The sequence below is a fragment of the Olea europaea genome, chromosome 17, assembly GCF_002742605.1.
Source record: "Olea europaea var. sylvestris chromosome 17, O_europaea_v1, whole genome shotgun sequence".
Taxonomy (NCBI): Eukaryota; Viridiplantae; Streptophyta; class Magnoliopsida; order Lamiales; family Oleaceae; genus Olea; species Olea europaea.
The window spans coordinates 12,124,328-12,145,993 of NC_036253.1; the positions used below are offsets into that span (position 1 = coordinate 12,124,328).

A 21,666-nucleotide genomic window follows, 5' to 3' on the forward strand; every position below is an offset into this window, starting at 1 on the left:
AAAATCCGTTAACTATTCATTCGATAGTTTTAGTCACAAACACGAATTCAAATTTATCAAATATCCTAGAATTAATCCTTATTTCCTGTGGGACGATACTTTACTCATCACAATTATTATTTGTCAACGAACCCGTACGCTTGCGGGAATTCACTCGAACACAGTCCCACTGACGTGCATGATACGTGCACAATTTTTCATAAATGGATGATCATGAGACTTGAAATGGGAAATTCTGCCTACTTTATTATAATGCTTTATCATCTCATCTAAAAATTTAAGATATTGGAGAGGGTCACACATAGTGTAGATGCTACTTATTTGCAATTGACGCTGATTGGATATTTTCCTACGTTCTTCAAATGGAATGATCCACAAGCATGTCAATCTTCTTACAGCCTACCTTTGAGAAATTTTACGGTTGTTCTTTCCTCTTCCCAAGTTGATTTCTACTTTCACATCTTCAGTTACTCTCTGTAGTAAATCCGCAGGTTTCTTAATAAAATTCTTTGAGCAATGACCAAGTAAAATAGCAAATACTTCCTGAGCTGCATGGTTTTTTGCATATTACAATCAGAAGCCTGCTGATGTGATCCGGGGTGCGCCACAAATTACCAAATATTTGAGGATTGTTGGCGAGAAGTTAAGAACCAAATTGAATTTAAATAAAGTCGTTAAAACCGGCCAAATGCGTGTTAGTGCCAAGGAATCAAAGGGGATGGAGGTCACAAGCTTAGGGTCAAGTTATATGAAGATTGCAAGCCAAGGGTCCGCTGCATGTTGGGTTTGGGAGGCAAGGCTATCAACCGGCCAGAATTTTCCAGATTCTTGCGCACAAGTTTTACTCAATTAAAACTCTTAATTTGGTAATTTTATATTATTAGGATTCCTTTAGTCACGTTTTACCATGTTTAGTGTTAGTTTTTCAATTTAATTAGGTTTCTATATTTTCTATATAAATAGAATTTTTATTTTCATTGTAAGATAACCAAGACTTTTATCATGAATTGAATGGAGATTTTCCTCTCGAAGCTTTTTACTTCAAAATGCCGAACTTATCAAGATTTAATATCTTGTGGCGTTCGAACATATCATCGGGTTAGATTCTTTGGGTTGTGTAATCAAAAGGCCATTCGTATCGCCGTTATCATTGGGTTGTTTAATTCATTAATTCTTTGGATCAAGTCCACAAATCCGGAGGAGATTTTAAGATTGTGTGATTAAGAAGTCGTTCGTTTTATATACATTCAGTTCCTTAGTACACTTTTGCGGATCGATTCCTAAACCTTGATCACTATTTGGGCGTTCTTGGGATCCTCCGTTAATTCCTGTGTGTTCGATAGCAACCTTGCTAACCGGGTTCGCATCACCTGCTCAAGTCTTATCACCGATTTCTTAGTTCTATCATATATGTATGACAGAACTTCCTAGCTTGACTGTACATAAAATTCTTTTGGAGGATTTAACAGTGTTACATTGGTCTGTAATGATATCCATAATAAATGGTTACCGGGCGTTTGAGAAGGGATAGCATGGATTCACACTAGAACGTTGTCTCGAAGTCGAACAAATTTTAGTATTCTCCTTCATCAAGGGTTGTAACTTTGTTTTTCAAATATATGGAATGAGTATGTGTGAAAGATTGAATTTTAATCGTCCAAGGAGCTGATCTATTAAAAGTTTAGGGAAGATGAAGAAATATGGTTCTCCAATATTTGCATTTTTATCAATTCCTCTGTTGCTGCCTCGACCAGATCAGTGATCATCAGCATATCAGCCTCAGTATGTACGAGATGGCCTAAGAATATCAGTAGCTTGTTCGAGAATTATATTACATGACCATAAACAGGAAGTTCATATAACTCCATTCAGTCTATTGGTTAACTTCTTGTTGAACGACCTCATCTATAAGTTGTAAGATAGTGGACACATTTGTATACTAAATTTTGGTCTTGTACACTTCCACTCACGTGAATGACAAGTGTGTAATTTTCATAAATCGATGATTGTGAGACATGAATTGAGGTCATTTGCATGATCTAATAAGATGTTGACCTATCTCATATAAAGTTTAAGATCTTACAAAGTGATAACATTCATTTAAAAATTTAATCTTCAACATCCCATCACGTGCATGGTTTTCGTAAATGGGTGATTGTGAGACTTGAACCGAAGTCTTTAGCTTACTATGAAACAATACTCAATCATCTCATCTAAAAGTTCAATATATAGTACTTAATCATCTCGTGTAAAAGTTCAATATGTTAGAGAAAGGTTATACTCGGTTAGATGCTACTTCATTGAGATTTACCTACGTTCTTCAAATGGAATGATCCACACACGTATTTATCATTATTATGGTTGCCTGGAGAAAGTTTATAGCTATTCTTTCCTCTTCACAAGTCGATGTCTACTTTTACATCTTTTGTTTCACTCCCTAGTAAAATCTCAAGATTCTTAATAAAATGCTACCAGTAATGACCAAATAAAACAGAAAATGCTTCCTGAGTTGCAATGGCTCTTTACTTTGCATATCTGGCTTTTCTTCGGAAGTTGTCCTTCATTTTCGTTTTGAGTACTTGAGAAAAACTTTCATGGAAGAGAGTATTAAATAACAAGCATCCAGAAAATATAATGAAAATAAATCATATTCATGTAACATATTTTAATGTTAAAATTTGTCTGCATGTTGTTTGTGTGTGTGTCTGTGTGTTTATTTTATTTTTTGGGTTATGTTTGATACTTCTGAATTTAAAGATGGCCGTGTGGCACACATATTTGGATGATGGAACATTGATAACTAAGCCCTTGTCTGGGCTTCATTTTAATGAATTTTAATGTATTTTGGAATAGTGATTTTTTGAAAAATATGTATTAAAAAAAAAAAAGAAAAAAGGTTTTGCGTCGTGTAATATTATTTTATTGAAAAATGTGCAATTGAAAAAAAGAAAGAGACAAATCCATTAAAATTAAAATGGAGTCCAAACATGCACTAACCCCGTTTGGTACCCATTTTTTTCAAAATGCATTTTTCTCTCTCTTTATTTCAACCACACATTCTCTATTAAAATAATATTACACGTAAATCAAAAACTTTTCTTTATTTTTCAACCACACATTTCCCATCAATTTACTATTCAAAAATACATTTTTACATAAAAATGTTTTATTTTCAATGGCTCAAACTTTTGTAATGGTTAGAAATGGTATTAGATCATGTAAAATAATTGGGTTCAAGTCCAACGATGACTCATTTAAAAAATTGTGTATGTATCAAAGTTTTAATTAAATAAGCAAATAACAAATCCATTCGAATCTTTCGAATACTTAGCTTCGACCAACTGTTATTTAAGCTCTTCAAATTTCTGATCACATTTGTTTGTCCATAAAAACTTTATTTTTTTTTAATTAGCCGAGTCATTAATTATATGATCTTAGAGATTCTTCAATGAATATCTGATAATAGCCAGCTAACTTCAAGAAAATGCAGACTTCGTCGGCATTAGTAACTTAGTTCAAATTAGTCGTTACATCAATTTTAGTCGAGTCAACTTCGTTTCTTTGAGAAGTAATCACGTGTAAAGAACTCCCTCTTTTTCTTTTTTCCTTTTTATAGCTTTTATCAACTTTTTAATTATATATCAACTTTTATCAAAATTCAATTGAAAATTTGATTGTTAGGGTTTAGTTAAAGGGTAATTAGAGCAAAACGTCATTACTTTTCATTTTTGGCATTTTTACCTTTTATTGCAAAAAAATGTCATTTTCATTCAATTTATCAATAAAAATGTAAAATGACAAAATGCCCTCCTATTTAAATAATAAAAAAAAAACACATTGCAATTATACTCCCCAACTTTTTTAAAAAATCGCAAATAAATTATTAAAATGGTAATTAACACAAAATATTCATATCTTTCAATATTATGATGCAAAACATCCATACCTTTTATTTTTTGACATTTTCACTATTATTTTCACATTTGATTGTGAAAATTATTATTTTCATTCATTTTTTCAGTTAAAAACTGTAGATGATAAATATACCCTCCTATTTAAATAAAACAAAATAAAGAAATAAAAATAAATAAAGATTATATTATTACTCTAAATTTTTTTTAAAAATGCAAATAAATTTCAAATAAATAATTGAAAACAAAAAATTTTAAAAAAATCACTTTCTTTTTTATTAAAAGAATTCTCTCTCTTTTTTTTTTTTTTAAAAAAAAGGAACATTCTTTCAACTTTTTAATAAAATCCAATTGAAAATTTGATTCTTAGAGTTTAGCTAAACTATGGACTTGAACCAAATTTAAAACATAGAACAAACAATTATTCCACCCCAAAATATCACTCTACACACCTGAAGCTAGGGATTTACTTTTTCCAGTCCCCTCAAAACCATGAAACTAGCGCCTCTTAACACCGTCGGGAACGCCCACGACGATTCGGTTTGGACTGCGGCGTGGGTTCCGGCCACCGAGGACTCACCGCCGCTTCTCCTGACGGGATCACTTGACGAGACTGTCCGTCTGTGGGACCCGGAAGGTCCCCAGAAGCTCCAGACTAACACCGGTCACTGCCTCGGCGTGGTCTCCGTGGCCGCCCACCCATCTGGTAGAATCGCCGCCTCTGCCTCGATCGACAGCTTTATTAGGGTTTTTGATGTTGCCACAAATAATACTATTGCAACCCTCGAGGCTCCCCCCTCTGAAGTCTGGAAACTGCAGTTCAATCCCCAGGTATAAGTCAACTTACAAAAACACAACTTTGCATATATGTCACCATTATTCCGGGTGTAAATGGGCAAAAATTGGTGGAAGAAAAGATACATGTTACTATGATGAGATGCAATGAGGATTGGAAATTCATGAGAAAAGAAGTCAGTCTAGCAAATGACGGATGTTAGGTGAATCAGTTTGTTTTGAAATGGGAAAGTGCTATGTAATTTTTTGCCTGAATTTATGTTTGCAAGCGCCCGTGCCTGTGGTAGCAGGGATATCGCAAATGAATTTATCAATTATGGGTAATCTGTTTATGGGTTCATGTATCTGGCATGCATGTGAAAGGAGCAAGAAATTTGTTGTTCCCTGTTAATTATTGGCTCTCTTGAAGTAAAAGTATCTTTCTTTTTTTTTTTTTTTTTAATTTTTTTGTTTTGTAAGTAAAACGAAATTGATTTGGTTTTTATTTGGTGAAGTGATTATATTAGTTGTGCCTCTTGTACTGTGCATCAGCAATCGAGTTAAGCTGTAAAAAAATGGGAAGATTTTAGAGAAGGGTGAAAGTTGCAGAAATTGGACTAACAAGTGGGTAAACAAGTGAGAATTCATTTATTAACTCACGTATCTTTCTGGCTGGATGTCTTCCTCCACTAATGGACTCTGTTACTACCAAATCAATTTCATACGCCCAGTTAATGGAGGACTTGAAGCACACTGAGGCGCAATAATGTATGTGGTTGTGAGGTTTCCATAGGTGCAGGGTATAAAGGCAATTTTCCGTTGAACACTAGAAATACAGAAATTATCAGTTTCCCTGTCATTCTTAGCCTTTTCAAATTGACACAGGGAAAGTTGGGGCTTAGCTCATGGTATTAAACTTAGATTGTAATATTATGTAATGAGATGTTAAGTTTGCTAAAAAATTAGCTATAATTTTATGATATTGCCTATTGGCTTGTTAAATTGTTACGGTTTCCTAGCTTACTTGACCTCTATTTTTGAGTGATGATTTCTATTTTATAAGGGTCAGGAGTGAGCCTGAGTGTTGTGATGCACTAGTGAGGCAGTTCAGTGGATGATATTTTATGAAAATTTCTATTTTTTGTTGTTGCTTTTATGGGGCTCAAAATCAGAACTCCTTAGTTCAAAGAACTTGAGCAAATTGTCTGAATCTCAGTCTGTAATTTGCTTAAAATCTTCAACCTGTATTCAACAGAAATCGATTCTCAGATCTCTTTCCTTTTGCTGAATTCAGTATTATTATTCAGTATTACAATAAAGTTCTCGGCAACATAAGATTATAAGGTTGCAACAATTTGGACTATTTTTTTCGTTAGAGCTTTAAGACCCATTAACATGATGCAAACAGAGAATGTGATGTGAAGATGCAAGTTCATGAAGAAAGGATTACAAAACTTGAAAAGATATTTGACGGATTAAAGTAACCAGCTGATGATTTACGGAAAATGATATGAAGATATCTCTCATTGCATGGAATTTACCTAATAAAACTTTTGGAATTACTAAATAAACACTAAAATTTTGAAAAAAATAAATATTGAATTGTCTTAAGCTTAGTGCATTGTGACTGACAATATAACAGAAGGGCATACCATATTAGCTATGCTGGAGGATGTTTATTAGGAAACAGTCAAAACAAAATTTATAGTCCTCCGAATAAAAGAATTAAAGATGCAAAGATCAGTTTCAGGAGGGTGAAACCGTAAATACTGAATTATCGATATTCTTTGGGAGTCAGTGCATTCATCTCTAAACTGAAAACCATATGAGATAAAAGAGAGCTTACTCCTTGAGTTATTTATATCTCCTGCCATGAGGTTCATTGACAATCTTCCATATGCTTCCCAGTCTAATTCACATTTTTTTTTTGCCCATTTCTTTCTGATCTTCATTTTCTCTCCATGTTTTCTCCTTTCCTGGTATTGGTCGCCAAAGTTTTCTAGAAGTTCAACTGGAAATCAAAATTGACATTAAAGTCACGATTATCAACTGTTAAATTTTATCTACGTGGCATTTTTCTCTGAATCTTCTAAAGTCATGAAGTACTTGTTGGGCTGCACTTGACACCAGGTCATGGGGTCATTTTTCAATTGTTGCAGTGATCGCATACTCGCATTTGACCTGTATCTGAATTCAAATAACGTGGTTTGCATGCCTGTCATCTGTTGGTGTACGTAAAGTTTATGCCACAATGAATTTCTTTATGTGTTTATGATTTAGAATATGCATTTTTTTTTGTTGTTCACTATAAAGGTGGTAGGAGACACTTCTGTTCGCGAAAATTTGATATTATATTCTGGACTTGGAACTTCTACACAAACGCTGGAGATCTTCACTAATGCAGTTTTTTATGTGGAATGGCTCTGCTACGTGATAGCCGTTTGCCATGAATGTATGATTAATCTTTCAATCTAGCTCTTTGCATAATCCGATGACTTTCAACCAATAGCTTTTCTAAATGTATGGATATACAAGTGCTTGAAGTTAAGGGACTTCTGGCACTGACGCATTTTGGATAAACTGGTATGTGCCGGTGGATGTGACACATTTCGCAATGGCTTCCAGGCATTGGTTAATTTGGAGACCTGTTTTTCTGTGATACTGGAACTTCAATTGGTGTTCTGAATTATTTGTCTTTGTAATGTTAATTTTTATCGTTTTTAATGGCTTTTAGGAAAAAAATGTTTTTGAGCATGTCTGCATGGGTTTCTTAAATTTTTTTACTGGACGTACTAAATTTTCAGAGATTTGAGATTTTTTAATGTGCATATATATTATAATTCCAAACAGTTGTCTCTTATATGGCTATATTTTAACGCAAGGAAGAGAAATGAGTTTTAAATTTCTCTCTCATCGTCTACTCACCAAGTCTCTAAATTCAATATACTATTCCTTGTTGGATGTATAATGTCTACAAGATAATTAACTCGGCCATCGACTTCATTTTTATCTTTTCAAGGGTACGGTACTAGCAGCAGCTGGAGGTGGTAGTGCATCAGTGAAGCTCTGGGATACCGCTCAATGGCAATTAATTGCAACACTATCTGTACCCCGACTAGAAGGCTTGAAACCCTCTGAGAAAACTGGCAGCAAGAAGTTTGTTCTCTCAGTTGCATGGAGCCCTGACGGTACACAAATTGCTTGTGGTTCAATGGATGGAACCATCTCTATTTTTGACGTGACTCGTGCGAAATTCCTACACCACTTGGAAGGCCACAGTATGCCTGTTCGATCTCTTGTGTATTCATCAGCACCTCTTGATGCAAGGGTTCTCTTTTCTGCCTCAGATGATGGCCACGTCCATGTCTATGATACGGAAGGTAAAACCCTGATTTCGTCTTTGTCAGGCCACGCGAGCTGGGTTTTGAGTGTGGATGTGTCCCCAGATGGAATGGCTATTGCAACAGGTTCAAGTGACCGGAGTGTTAGGTTGTGGGATCTTAAAATGAGGGCAGCTACCCAGATATTGAGTGGCCACACAGACCAGGTCTGGTCAGTGGCATTTGGACCTCCATTAAAGACAGACGTTAGATCTTGTTTGCTTGCTAGCGTGTCTGATGACAAGAGCTTGTCGTTCTATAAATATTCTTGAAAATCGAATCCCTTCTTTTGTTCTTTCGTCAAGGGTCTGGAGAACAGTTTATTGATTTATGTACATTGGCGGGTAGCAAAATTGTTGTTGGTAACTGTTGTCTTTACATGCTACCATTTGTAAGTTAACCTCGGAAGTCTGTAGTTCGATTTTTCTATATAATCTCACCCTTGCAACATATACTTACTAATTTAGTTTGGGTGTCGATATGTCATAACAAATCAGAGGTTGATTTCAAGGACGTGTTTGGCTTATGCGTTGTGCAGTTTCTTTTCCTTTACTTTTTGCCTCAAAGTGGGTTTCAGTATTTTCTTGCACGTTTTAAATGCTGAATACTATTAGAATATGCATCTTTCTCTGTCCCACTTGTGTTTATGTGGTCGAGGTGGGTTTTAGGTGGGTGATTCGAAATGACAATGATGGTTACATATTTTAAATTGAAATGACTTAAGTGGGAATCCGTAAAGCTGGAATTAGACCTAATTTAATGGATTCGAGAATTTGCATGATAAAGATTCATAGATAGATGCTCACACCTGTCTATTTGTTCAAAGGAGAATTTGATACATGATCAAGTCTGACCATCTCATATTTATGGAGATTTTCGAATCGAACAACCTTTTGAGCTATTGATAAATTCATGGGGTGACGAGACAACCTAACAAAATTAAAATATATAAGAAATACGAAGTAGAAGTGATTCCATAGTAATGGTGAGCGAAGTGAAAACATCTTAAACATTGAAAACGAGGTTGTAGGATAGCAAGCGTCGTTAGCAACGTAATGGCAAAAGTTCAGTAACGGATAGCATCATCAGCTTACGCTTTAACTTGTGTATGCAAGTAGTATGGAACATATGAAATTCTTTAACTTGTGTATGCAAGTAGTATGGAACACATGAAATCCCGTGAAAATTCGCAAATATTACTTTGCAAGACTAGACACTTGTGAGATTTAAGAGATGGTAACATTTAGTTAGCTGCAGGACTGGCACATATCAGATTATTTTTAAGAGTTTAAAATCTTCAAAAGTTATACACATTATCTGTCCTGAGAATATGTACTAGTGGTAGATTCTTATCACCCAAATATTCAATTTTACATGACACAAACTAAATAAAAATTTCAAAGCAAAATGTACGAAACTGAATAGAGTAAGTAATAATTTCATAACTCAAAGGGCATCAATGGAGTCTTGTATTGCTCAAATACTTCTTAAGCACATCCATGACAGACCCAAACTCTGCCTTCACTTTAACCGGTGGATTCGCGTACTTGCAAGCCATATTTTTAATCTCCCTAGATTGATAATCAATCTTTGACTGCGTAAATTTCAATCCATGGGCCGTACTAACGACTACGGTCTTATCAGTCGAACCAATGATCCCACTATTCCGAAGCTTAATCAATGCTGTCAATGCAACCCCCGTATGCGGGCATATGAACATCCCGGTTGAATCTGCCAATGCCATAGCATCCATCAATTCCTCCTCGGTCGCCTCCTCAACAATCCCGTTCGAATTCTTCAGAGCATAAACAGCCCTATCGACCGAAACAGGATCACCAATCTGTATAGCAGAAGCAAATGTTGTACTAGCCTTCAGTGGCCTAAACTCCTTCCACCCTGATTTGTAATATAAATACAATGGATTCGCATTCGTGGCTTGAGCACAAACAAGCCTAGGAATCCTATCAACTAAACCCAATTCTTGGCACATTTTGAATCCTTTGTAAAATGCATATATATTGCCCAGATTTCCTCCAGGAACTATAACCCAATCTGGTACTTCCCAATCAAATTGTTGCAAAATCTCAATTGCAGCAGTTTTTTGTCCCTCAAGTCTCAAACTGTTCAATGAATTAGCCAAGTATATAGGCAATTCAGATGTAATTTCGCGTATTAATTTCATGCATCCATCAAAATCTGTGTCAATGCTAAGAACAAATGAACCATTTGCAATAGGCTGCACCAGTTGAGCCATGGAAATTTTGTTCGCCGGTAGAAAAACTATGGACGGGATATCAGCCGCAGCGCAATAGGCTGAAAGAGCGGCGGAGGTGTCGCCTGTCGAGGCGCAGCCTACACCAACTAATGGTACATTCATTTTCCGCAACCTGTTAACTTGGCTAACCAAAACTGTCATGCCCAAATCCTTGAAACTGCCAGTATGGCTAATGCCACAGTGTTTAACCCACAAATCATTCATTTCAAGAAATTTTTTCCCATATCTTTCGGCCCAGAAAAGATTTGAATTACCTTCAAACGCACTCACGATGTCATCGTTATCAATTTCTGGCAAAACCCATTCTTTCTTGGACCATACGCCGGAGCCGTACGGCCATTTAGTGGTGCCAGTTCTGGAGTCGAAAAGGGTCTTCCAGTATTCTCCGTCGAACTGTTTCAATGCTTCCATGTCATGCTGTATGTCCAAGAGTCCTCCGGCGTGGCTGCGGTACACAATATCGTCGAGGGAGTAGGATTCAGTGGTGGAAGTGTTGGTGGAAATGGAGTTGAAGGGGACGTACTTGGCGGAGAAGTTAATGTTTGACGGAGAAGGCGGTGGAGGAGATATGTTGTTGACAGCGATGGGCGTGGCGTTGCATTTTATGACAAGTTTTGGCATGTAGTGGTGCACGGTGGACGTTGAATGGGAATTCACGAGGAAAGAGTAGGAAAGGAAAGAATTGAAGAGTTGAGAGGAAGCCATTACTCGTTGTTGGTTTTGTAACGGTGAAGGTAGTGCAGTCGGCGGTTGAAGTGGTGGAGTCGGTGGCGGTGGAGGTGGAGGTGGTGGTGGTGAGGCGTCTGTGTTTGGAATTTATTTTGATATTTATTGAGATTTGAGGCTTATCTGTTAACAGAAAATATAAAATTCTACGAGGATTATGACATATTAAACGTGTATGATTATAAATTCAATATTCTTTCTGTTATGTAACATACCATACAAGTATGAATTAATTGGAGAAGTACTCTTCCGATTTCACAAAAATAGTGTTTTTTATTTTACACTGATTAAGAAAATATAATTAATATAGTTAAAAATATAAATTTTTTTTACATTTTTTCTTAATATACTTTCCCAATAAATAATTGTTTAAATAAGAGTAGTTCATACTTGTTGATATATTAATAAAATTAAAAAATAAAAGAAAAACAAATATATTTTTATGGAATGAAAAGAGTAAAATATATAAAGAAAATTTTTAACTCCATCTTTCGTCTTTTCTATTTCACCTTCGATTGATGATAAGCACTAGTTGATTGGTACTCTACAAAAAATAAATTTAAAGATTTTAGTGTTTAGCACCATTGAAGCTACATAAAATTATTCTTTTTTTAATATATGAATATAAGCACTTTATTAAATTTATTATTTAATATTGCGTATCCTCACAAATTATACACAGGTCATTCATGCCTAACATTACATTATAAATAATATTTTTTCTATTTTGTAACATACAATAATGAGGGCAAGGCTTTTGTTTTTGTTTTAACTTCTGAGAAAGTTATCTCAACTTATATTTGTACATTAAAAGAGATGTTTTTTTTAGAGAGCTTTTAAAAAATAATATTGAACTAGCTTCCATTGAAAGTTTTTCTAATTAGAAAGAAAAAATGTTATAGAATTAAACAATCGGATTTAAAGAGTAATGATATTCATTGTCACTATTGTTAAGCAACCAATTTAAATGACGATTACATGATATTAAGCCTCTGTTTGACCCCTATTTTTGGTAATGAAAATGAGGGAATAGTGTTTTGTTGAAAAAATGAGTGGTTGGAAAAAAAAAGGAAAAATTTTCGATTTACGTGTAATATTATTTTATGGAAGATTGTGTGGTTGAAAATAAGAGAGAGAAAAATAGAATATAATGGAATGTAATTTAGGAGGTATTTGAGCAACATTATTTTGATAATAATGCATTCTTGAATAGTGTATTGATGGGAAATGTGTGGTTAAAAATTTTTTCCTAAAAGTTTTTGATTTGCATGTAATATTATTTTATTGAAAAATATGTGGTTGAAATGATGTCAAATAACTATGTAAGAATATATTTTTTTGGAATAATGTGACTCAAACAGGCCCTTAATGAGGATCAAACATGGGCTAAATGATAAATTCATTTAAATGTAAAGTTTCATGACTCATTTAATTGAATTTATAAAATATAATAATCTAAATTGATGGTTTAACACCACTTCTACTAGAAAGCATTATTCCAAATTTAAAAGCAATTTTTGAGTCATAAAATCTCTTTTTAACTTCTCAAAAACAATGAAAAATGAGCCCAAACTAAAATATAAAATCGGTTTGATTTGATTCGATTCGGTTATTTAGTTTGAACTTTTAGTCCAAATTGATTTATTTATTTTTTTTAAAAATAAATATGAATTTTGGATTCACTTAAATTACAAGAACTAAAATAACCAAAAAAATTTATATTACAAAAACTATTAACTAACAAATAAAATAAGGTTAATAGAGACGGAACATAAAACTTTAAAATTTTGTTGTTTTTTTTTACATATTATGTAGTCTGACTGCCTGAGTAGGGGAAAATGTTAAGTACAACATAATGAGCTCGTGAAAAGAAAATTTTTAGTGCTATTACGTACTTATTAACAACATCGTAGATTTGAGGGGATCAAGATATATTTATGAGATTATGGTTTATTTTTTGATTTTTATTTTTCTTAAATTAATTAAGAAGAAGGTAAATATGTAAGTGGGTTGTATTGGTTCAGTTAACTTCAAATTATGACTGAACCAACTCACCATAATTTTATTTAAAAGAAAATCAAATCAAATGAATTACTTATGTCAAACGGACCCAAATCTATTCTAGTCGGTTTGATTTTATTGATTTTTCAATTTTTTTGTCCAAGCCTACTTGGTAGTCAAATTTTAGGTCAGATTGTGTTGTATTTTGAGTTATTAAAATCAACCAAACCGGTTAATAAAAAATATTTAAAAAAAAATTTTATTTACAAATTATAATAAATCTCTAAATCACTTGGAATTTTAGTCATGTCTCTCTCTTCTCGCTTGTCGCCAGCCACCTCCTACCAATCCACCACTACCTCTTCATTCTCCTCTTCATTTTCTACTGGAACATGGAGGACTCTCGCCTTCCCTTCAAGCTCATGTTTGTCAAAACCCAAAAATCATTGCCATGGTACAACGGTCGATGGGCCTCCACAATCTTTTACTCTTTTCGAAGTTTGTTAATTGATGCAACAAACGGGCTACATCGAAATATTTTAGGACGATTTTGTCGGAGTCAACTCTGCAATCCATCATGTTTTTTAATGCAAATGTGTTCGTTATGGTGATGGTGGGGCTTGCAAATGGGTCCTTGATTTTTAGGAGTGGTGATAAAGATAAGATGTTGGACGAAGAGAATCATAAGATTGTTTTTCAATCTTTGAAAGCAGAAAAATTGACCAAGCCCAACACAAACATATCCAAGTTGCATTGTTTGGTTTGGATCGGGTTTCAATGGTTCGACTTAATTTCTCTTCAAATCAAACATGTAGGTTTGGGTTCGAATTGGACCCAAAATCAACTCATCACAACCCACGCCCAACTCTAAATTTCAATGTCAAAATTAAAATGCCATCTCTTCATATGAATCAATATTTATTTGTCGCTCAGTCATGACCGAGAAACGACAATTGTCAATGCTAGAGTCATTTCCCCATTGACTCTTCAATTGTTTTGCCTCCACGACCATTAAACCACTCCCCAAAAATAAAAATAAAAATAAAAAAATGAAAAGTTGTCTATATATATTGCATTAATACGTTATGTCCCTGTTTGGACTCCACTAAAATGTATTTTTTTGGAGAAAATGTATTTTAGAATAGTGATCTTTTAAAAATAAGAAAAAAATTAGGGTTTATGTATAATATAATTTTTTTAAGAATGTGTAATTAAGAAGAAAAGAGAGAAAAATGTATTTTCATTAAAATAAAACTCAAACAGGCGCTAGATATGTCAATATGAACACTTGTACGTACTAGTCACGTAAAATTAAGAGAAAATCACCAGAAACTCTACTTTTAAGTTTTAATTTTAAAAATCGGATATTAATAATTATTTTTTAATTATATATCCACTACACTCCTCTACTCGTCCCACCAAGATCATGGACCCTGCTTGATGTACAGGGACCTGTTTTACAGGTCTTTGCCAGAATACACACACGGTGGGGTCCATCGTTATTTTTTTTATTTAGGTGAGGCTCGCTGCTATAGTGAGGGACCTAGCAATGCCCTGTACGCTGGGCTTAATCCCCAAGATCATAGAGAGAGGAAGAGAGAGAGAGAGAGAGAGACTTCGGTGCCCATCCCATACATTTGCGCTGCTCGTTTCCCATTTGTTCCAACAGTGGTACAATTTTAGTTCATCCACTATCGGAATATTAGTAGCCATAAATTCCAACGACCTAAAGGGAGTGGTGGTACAGTAGATGACATTGGGAGGAAGTGGTGGTGTGGGAGGAGAAGGATATAGTGTTTTGGTAGTGGTGTCGTTATCGTGTTCATTGTTCATGGGAGGTAAAGAGGTGGAGAGATTGGAGAGTCGGGTGGGGTAGGAGAGACAAATAAGTGGTGGAGTGATGATGAAGACGGTTGTTGAAGAAAGTGTCGTGGCACACAACAATGTGGTGGTTCGGTGGCAGCAAATATGGAGGCGATATGACATAAGGGATGGGGATGGGGATGGGGATGGGGTGGAGGAGTAGGCGCTGGGCCTAGGCGCGATTTGGTCTGGGTTGATTTCGACTCCAACCCGAAATCAAAACCAAATTAAGTTAGTTTGGGTAAATTTCAACCCAAATCAACTCACTCTAACTTTTAAATCGAACCGTGGTTTGGTTCAATTCGATCAGTCGATTCAAACTTTTAGTCCAAATTGATTTATTTTTTAAAAAAAAAATTAGGGAAGAAATCATATTTCAACTGTTAAGTATGCACCAAATCAATTTTCATGTATTAAGTTTCAAAATGCAAAATTCAGGTTTTTATTTTGTTTTAGTTTTAAATAATAACATTATCAAATTAAAGTAATCTATCCATACCCACTCCAACCATCCCCACTTTACTTGTCGGCATCTATTCGCCGTTGACATTCCCCGACCTCCATCCTATTGGTGACTTCTTCTTGGCGGCAAACTAATCGACGCTCAACAACGACTGAGTTCGCCGGTGACAGAGACTAACCAATGTTGGTATAATTTAAAATGCATTTTTAAAATTGAAAAACAGCTGCTGATGTAATTTACAAAGTACTTATTGGGGCAAAATAGCTTGAATTCTCATGTCTGAAATTTGGTTAATTAAATTTGAACCCAATCCCTACAGACTGAGGTCGGAGAAATCAATGGTATGTGACCAGATCTCTTAAATTTGGAGCATGTGACCTACACACTTTGACATGTGACTTGTGACCTAATCCAATAGCCTATAACCAAATCTTTCGGATATGTGAAATGCAACTTGAGCTAATGGCCTGTGACTAACTCTCTTGAATCTGTAACCGATAACCTATGCACTTGACATGTGACCTATGACCTGATGTAATAGCCAGTGAACAAATCTCTTGGATATGTAACCAAATATCTTAAATTCGTGACCTGTTACATATGCACTTTGACATATGCCATGTTATATGTGATCGTGACCCGATCCAATGGGAGGCGAACAAATCTTTTGGATACGTGAATTGTGACCTGATCAATTGGCTGTAACCAAATCTCTTAAATCTGTGACATGTGACCCTTGCAATTAGACGGGTCACATATTCAATAGACTTGGTCACAAAAGCTCAATCAGCTAAGACATAAACATCACCACCTATGGACATTGATCTACCACCAACATTCCACCATAACCACCACTATAACACTTCACCACAACTACTGCTATCTCTCTACCAGCATCACCACTAACAACCCAACGACCAAGTAAATCACCAACGTTAGAGCTCTGATAAAGTATCAAATCGGAGGCACAGGGTGGCAATCGAAAGCTGTGGTTGCCATAAGTCACGACAGTCGTGTGGTAGCGACAACAGTGTCGCTCACGTCGCCTTACACTGACTAACCTTAAGATAAATTGTAGCTGCCTAGCACCAAACCTAAAGGCTGACAAATTGGGAGCATTGGTGGCTTCTCTTGGGTCAAGCTTATCTGAAATTAAGTTGGAATCTCAATTTTCTGATTGGGTTAGCTTGGGATGGAGCTCATCCAGAATCGTCGCTGAAGGCACTTAGATCGCTGCCACAGCGCTCAGCGACTGAGTATTGCGAGTCATCGTGCTGACCTCACTGGTTGGAGCTCCGGCAATGAAGAGGAAAAATCATAACTAGGCACTAATTGTGCAAGAGTAGTCTGAGGGATAGATGATGAGAGAGAGAGAGAGAAACTGCAAATAAGAGAGAGATGAGAGAGATGATTTTTAATTTGACAAATACCTTATTTGTGCTTAAGTAAACTTAATACATGATTTTAGAATTTTCATCTTTAAATATCTGGTGTGGTGTAATTTCTAAATTTTGGGCCCACTTAGATTACAAGAAATATAACTAAATAACATTACATTACAAGATCTATTGATTAAAAAATAAAATTAAGTTAATAGAGACATATTAATAGAAAACTTAACAATTATGTTGCTTTTTTATGCATTATGGAGATTGATTGTTTGAGTAAGAAAAATTGTTAAATATAATATAATAAGCTTGTGAAAAGAAATTGTCAGTCCTATTACTTACTGACACATTATGCAATGGAGGGAATCGAGATTTAGTTATGAGATAATGACCTATCTTTTTATTTTTATTTTTCTTGATAAAAATAAAAAAAGGTAAACATATAAGTGAGTTGGATCGGTTCGCTAACCATTGGTTCGAGGTTTTAAACCATAACTAAACCAGTCCTCCAAGATTTTATTTAAAAAAATCAAACCAAACTTGTTACATATGTCAAACCGACTCAAACTAGACCCAAATCAGTTCGATTTATTTGGTTTGGTCGGTTTTTCAATTTTTTGCTTAGGCCCAGTGGTCCGACTATTATAGATTCGGAGAAGTTGTGGATGGGATAGGATGTGGTTGGTTGAATCTGACCAGTAGTGCCTTTGACAGATTATTTCTATTATTTGTGACCTATTAATTTTTTGATTTGTGACTTAATAAATGACTTAACCCATAAAATGTGTAGTATGTAACTATGATTTTGTGTGATTTATGACTTTGCATATGATTGTGACCCATAAACTATATGGTACGTGATTTTGACATGTTTAATTATCATGCAGAGATCAAAACATTTATTAGATGTCACAAGCATGATCATTTAATATTTGAAATATTATTACAACTTTGTTAATTTTGAAATTTTATCCTTAAACTATTATAATGAATATGATTTTTTTTCTAATAAGTTCCCGACTCTTTTCATATTTTGAAATTATCGTATAATTATATTATTATCAATTTTATTAATTATATTTTTTTCAATAGATAGAATACGACTTTGTCCTATTATTAAATCATTTCAAGAAATTGCTAACAAAAACCTTCTAAGAATTACTTGGAGATTGCATACAGACCAGAGATGAAGATTGAATATCCAATTCCCTTATTAACTGCTCTCTGAGCCTTAAACTTTCTCTTAAGAAATAGTTAGAGAAATGAACCAAATGTATGCAGATTAAAAATGCAATCAGGATGTTCTAAAACTTAAAAATTGTTTCAATGTTTAGTTCTATATTTTTTGAATTGACGGAAGACATATAACTTTAAACAAGAGGTTTATCTATAATGGAGCCAACAAGTCTTTTCAGATAAAAACCATGTCCAAATTCGAGATGGCCTAGCGATAGCAACCTTCAACTTTTCAGGGTTGATAGAGATATATGTGTTGCTTTGCAAATTATTAGCAGTTGAGACTAATATCGAGTTATCTTAGTAAAAATATTTACAAAATCTTGATTACCCTTATTATCCTTATATTTATTCATGAAAAACACACACACACACACACACACACACAAAATAAGCATCTAGTGTTTTACTACAAGAATTGAAGCACATAAAACCAAATTCCAAACCACAAATAATAGTAGAAACAATAAGTTGCCCCGCGGGGTATATTTCAGTGGTGTAAAGGACAAGGGTAAGGTATACTTAGTTTTGTTGGCAACCGCAGTGTGAGGGTTCGATTTCTGAAATATGGATAGGAATTTTTTTGGGCACTGGTATACAGATAAATCTTGTTCCCTAACCTGTTGGGGTACGTTCTGCGATTAATCTCTCTCACAATGTTTCAGGGGACGGGACGATGGGAGACCCTTAATGCTGGGGTTCAACCTTTTAGAAACAATAAGATGTTAAAAAGTTCATAATAGAAAGGAAGAACCTTTTGATTTTTTGGGTGGTACTTGCCCAAGTGTAGCTCCTCCCCTATTACAGATTGTTTAATAATCTGAAGGCATATCTTTTAAAATTTGAATTTTGCTTCTTATATATAAAAATGTACATAATGTATTATGTAATATGATGTGGAGAGGAAAATTGGATAAAAAAGTTGATTGCGTTTTAAATTGTTAAATATTAGAGTGTTATGTGACATTATATAGCAGGATCCTTAAAATTTACGTTGTCTATATTTTTATTCTTTTATATCGAAGTGAAATTCAAATTATGTTCACGTGAGTTATAGCCTTATAGGTATTATATTTGGCTTGAAACGAGTCAAATTAAAGCCAACGTAAAATAAAACGTGATAAAATTGTGTTAACCGACACAATTTTTAAACTTTTCATGCTACCAAATAATAAAATTAAAATAATATATAAAGTCATCGCAATTCCAATTGCGATCTCTTCCTATGAATAATTTTTAATTCTAACTTTACTTTCACGTGAACTTCAATTTTGAACGAGTTTGAGGTGGAATATTAAAATTTGAGAGATATTTTTTTGGCTGGGGGCGCGGGAACCGAACCAAAATTTTCGAGTATTTAATAAATGAAATCATCAGGTCCAAATATAATTATGGAACCGTTCGAGTTCAGTTCTTTTTGGTTCCGTTCTGTTCGATTCCATACTAAAATTAATTTTTTTTAACAATTATAACAACACTACGTAAATACAACTAATGACACATTCAATCATAATTTTACAAATTAACGTAATACAATTTAATAATATGTAAATAACAAATTGTCCAACAAGATTAATTTACCAATCACATATAGGGAAGTTTACACACTATCTTGCTCAAATGATCAACGGTCGGAGGCGCGGTTGAAGCTTGGAAGTCATAGCTTCGAACTCGGAGTCGGCGATTCTATACTTCTATTTGGGTTTTGGAACGTCAGATGTGTTATGTGTAAGTGATAATGTGTGTAATTTATTTAGGATTAGTCACTAGTGGGTTGAATCACTTGGATGTTGGGCTAAGAAATGGAAGAATAAAAATGGCGTTTGGGCTAAATTTAAAAATTAGAAATGAAACAAATAATCGGGCCAAAAAATTGGATTTAGAAATTGGTTGGATTGGGTCAAGCTAGCTAGGTTAGGCTTGGGAAATGGAGTATCAATCAATCACCTCATTTGTTAATTTGTTTAGAAAAAGTTAAAATAATTTGATTTTTTCAATATAAAAAATAAAATAAAATTAGGAAGATTCGATTTTTCAGTTCTTGGTGTAGAACTGAGAAGCGAACCGTACTCGTCGGTTCTCAATACAGATACTCGTTCATGTATTTAACTTGAGCAGAACCGTCGAGTTCGGTACGTAAGATTTACCCAGCCATAGATATTTTGTAATACTTCATTACCGCAATTACAGTATTGACATTAGTTTATTATATTCATATATAGCTCGTATTTTTTAAGATTTAAATTTGAAGTCAAAATTAATAATTAATTTTAATCGCATATTTCATGAACTTACAACTTTTCAATCACGGTATTCTTTAACTTTTATCAAAATTTAATAAAAAAATTGGTTTTAATCTACACCAAACAGAACTATAGTTAAGATTTATATATGTGTGCAAGTTATTCAGTGAAATGTATATAAGAAGCCGTTTTTCATATTTATCAACTTGAGTAATGTTATTTGTCATCATAACGATGAATTATCATGTTTCGATGATAATGATTGGTCCAATAATATGAGTTTCATATGCCTACATTTAATAATCTATCATCACGATGACAAATAACAATATTTTGTCAACTTTGTATCTACTTATTTGATCGAGTAGAAAAAATGCTATTTGTACATCAGGATTGACATTTCGATGTACATTACTCTTATATAAGGGGGCCCATGAGGGGAGTGTACATCGAAGTGTCCACCCCAATATACGTGTAGCAAAACTCTTTATTGATCTTATCATTTAATGTCACAAACCCGATCAATACACGTATATCATAACTTTATTTGAGTCTTAATTCTCGAGTTCCCTGATTATTCTTTCTATTTTGTCATTGGAACCTCAATTTCATAACTCCGTCGACTAGGAATTTAGATGTGTGTACGTTGCATTTTTTCAGGAAAATGCTAATTTTCAAAACTTCAAAAATTACAAGCTTTAATTTGTCTTAAAAGAGATTGAGGCAGAAGATAAAAATTTTTAAATGAGTATTAATCCACATAAGGTACAATTTCTTGTGTTATGGTCATAGACTAGATAAATTCGTCCGAGACTTGTCGCTAGCATAACTTTATTTAGTAGAAATTCGAGAATATTATAAGGTTGGAATTAGAATGTACGAAGAATTTGATACATAATTTTATTATATTACAATTACAAGATGATTATTTGGTGAACTATGTGGATATTAAAGTTTAATATTTCATTTAAAAGATAGTATCAATTACAAGATGATTATTTGGTGAACTTGGTGGATATTAAAGTTTAATTTTTCATTTAAAAAGATGGTATCACATAACAAGATTGGAAAATTGATATTGCATTTCTTTTAAATGAAATCAAAATATTCATTATAATATATCCTGATTATCCTCTGTTTGATAGGGACTAAAATTAAAATTTTAATTCAAAGCAAAGTCAATTAATTTTAACTATATATTTTATGATTTAAAATCTGAATTTTAATATGAATCAAGGTCAACAATTAATTTTAATCACATTTTGTAAAATTCACAATTTTTCAATTATATATTTTATCATCTTTTATTAAAATATACTAAAAATTTAATTTTAATCCCTACCAAACAAACAAAAGCAAAATGTAAATACTAAAAGCATCTTCAAGAGAAACTTTAAACATTATAT

The 21,666-nt window shown here is 33.8% G+C and overlaps 2 protein-coding genes across 2 annotated transcripts; one reads left to right on the forward strand and one right to left on the reverse strand.

Moving 5' to 3' along the window:
* Positions 1 to 4,280: 4,280 nt before the first annotated feature.
* Positions 4,281 to 8,578, forward strand: LOC111366345 (WD repeat-containing protein VIP3-like). The gene is made up of 2 exons (XM_022987097.1): positions 4,281 to 4,742; positions 7,705 to 8,578. The coding sequence occupies exons 1-2, from the start codon at positions 4,404 to 4,406 to the stop codon at positions 8,335 to 8,337; spliced, it is 972 nt and encodes a 323-aa protein (XP_022842865.1). The 5' UTR covers positions 4,281 to 4,403; the 3' UTR covers positions 8,338 to 8,578.
* A 754-nt stretch (positions 8,579 to 9,332) lies between these two features.
* Positions 9,333 to 11,181, reverse strand: LOC111366346 (threonine synthase 1, chloroplastic-like). The gene has a single exon (XM_022987098.1). The coding sequence runs from the start codon at positions 11,043 to 11,045 to the stop codon at positions 9,522 to 9,524; it is 1,524 nt and encodes a 507-aa protein (XP_022842866.1). The 5' UTR covers positions 11,046 to 11,181; the 3' UTR covers positions 9,333 to 9,521.
* Between the last annotated feature and the right edge of the window lie 10,485 nt (positions 11,182 to 21,666).

Excerpts from the sequence above, each read along its gene's own strand:
- LOC111366345 (XM_022987097.1), top strand. The coding sequence starts at position 4,404 with ATGAAACTAGCGCCTCTTAACACCGTCGGGAACGCCCACGACGATTCG. Across the intron at positions 4,743-7,704 it reads AACTGCAGTTCAATCCCCAG|GGTACGGTACTAGCAGCAGC; the intron begins GTATAAGTCAAC and ends TATCTTTTCAAG.
- LOC111366346 (XM_022987098.1), bottom strand. The coding sequence starts at position 11,045 with ATGGCTTCCTCTCAACTCTTCAATTCTTTCCTTTCCTACTCTTTCCTC.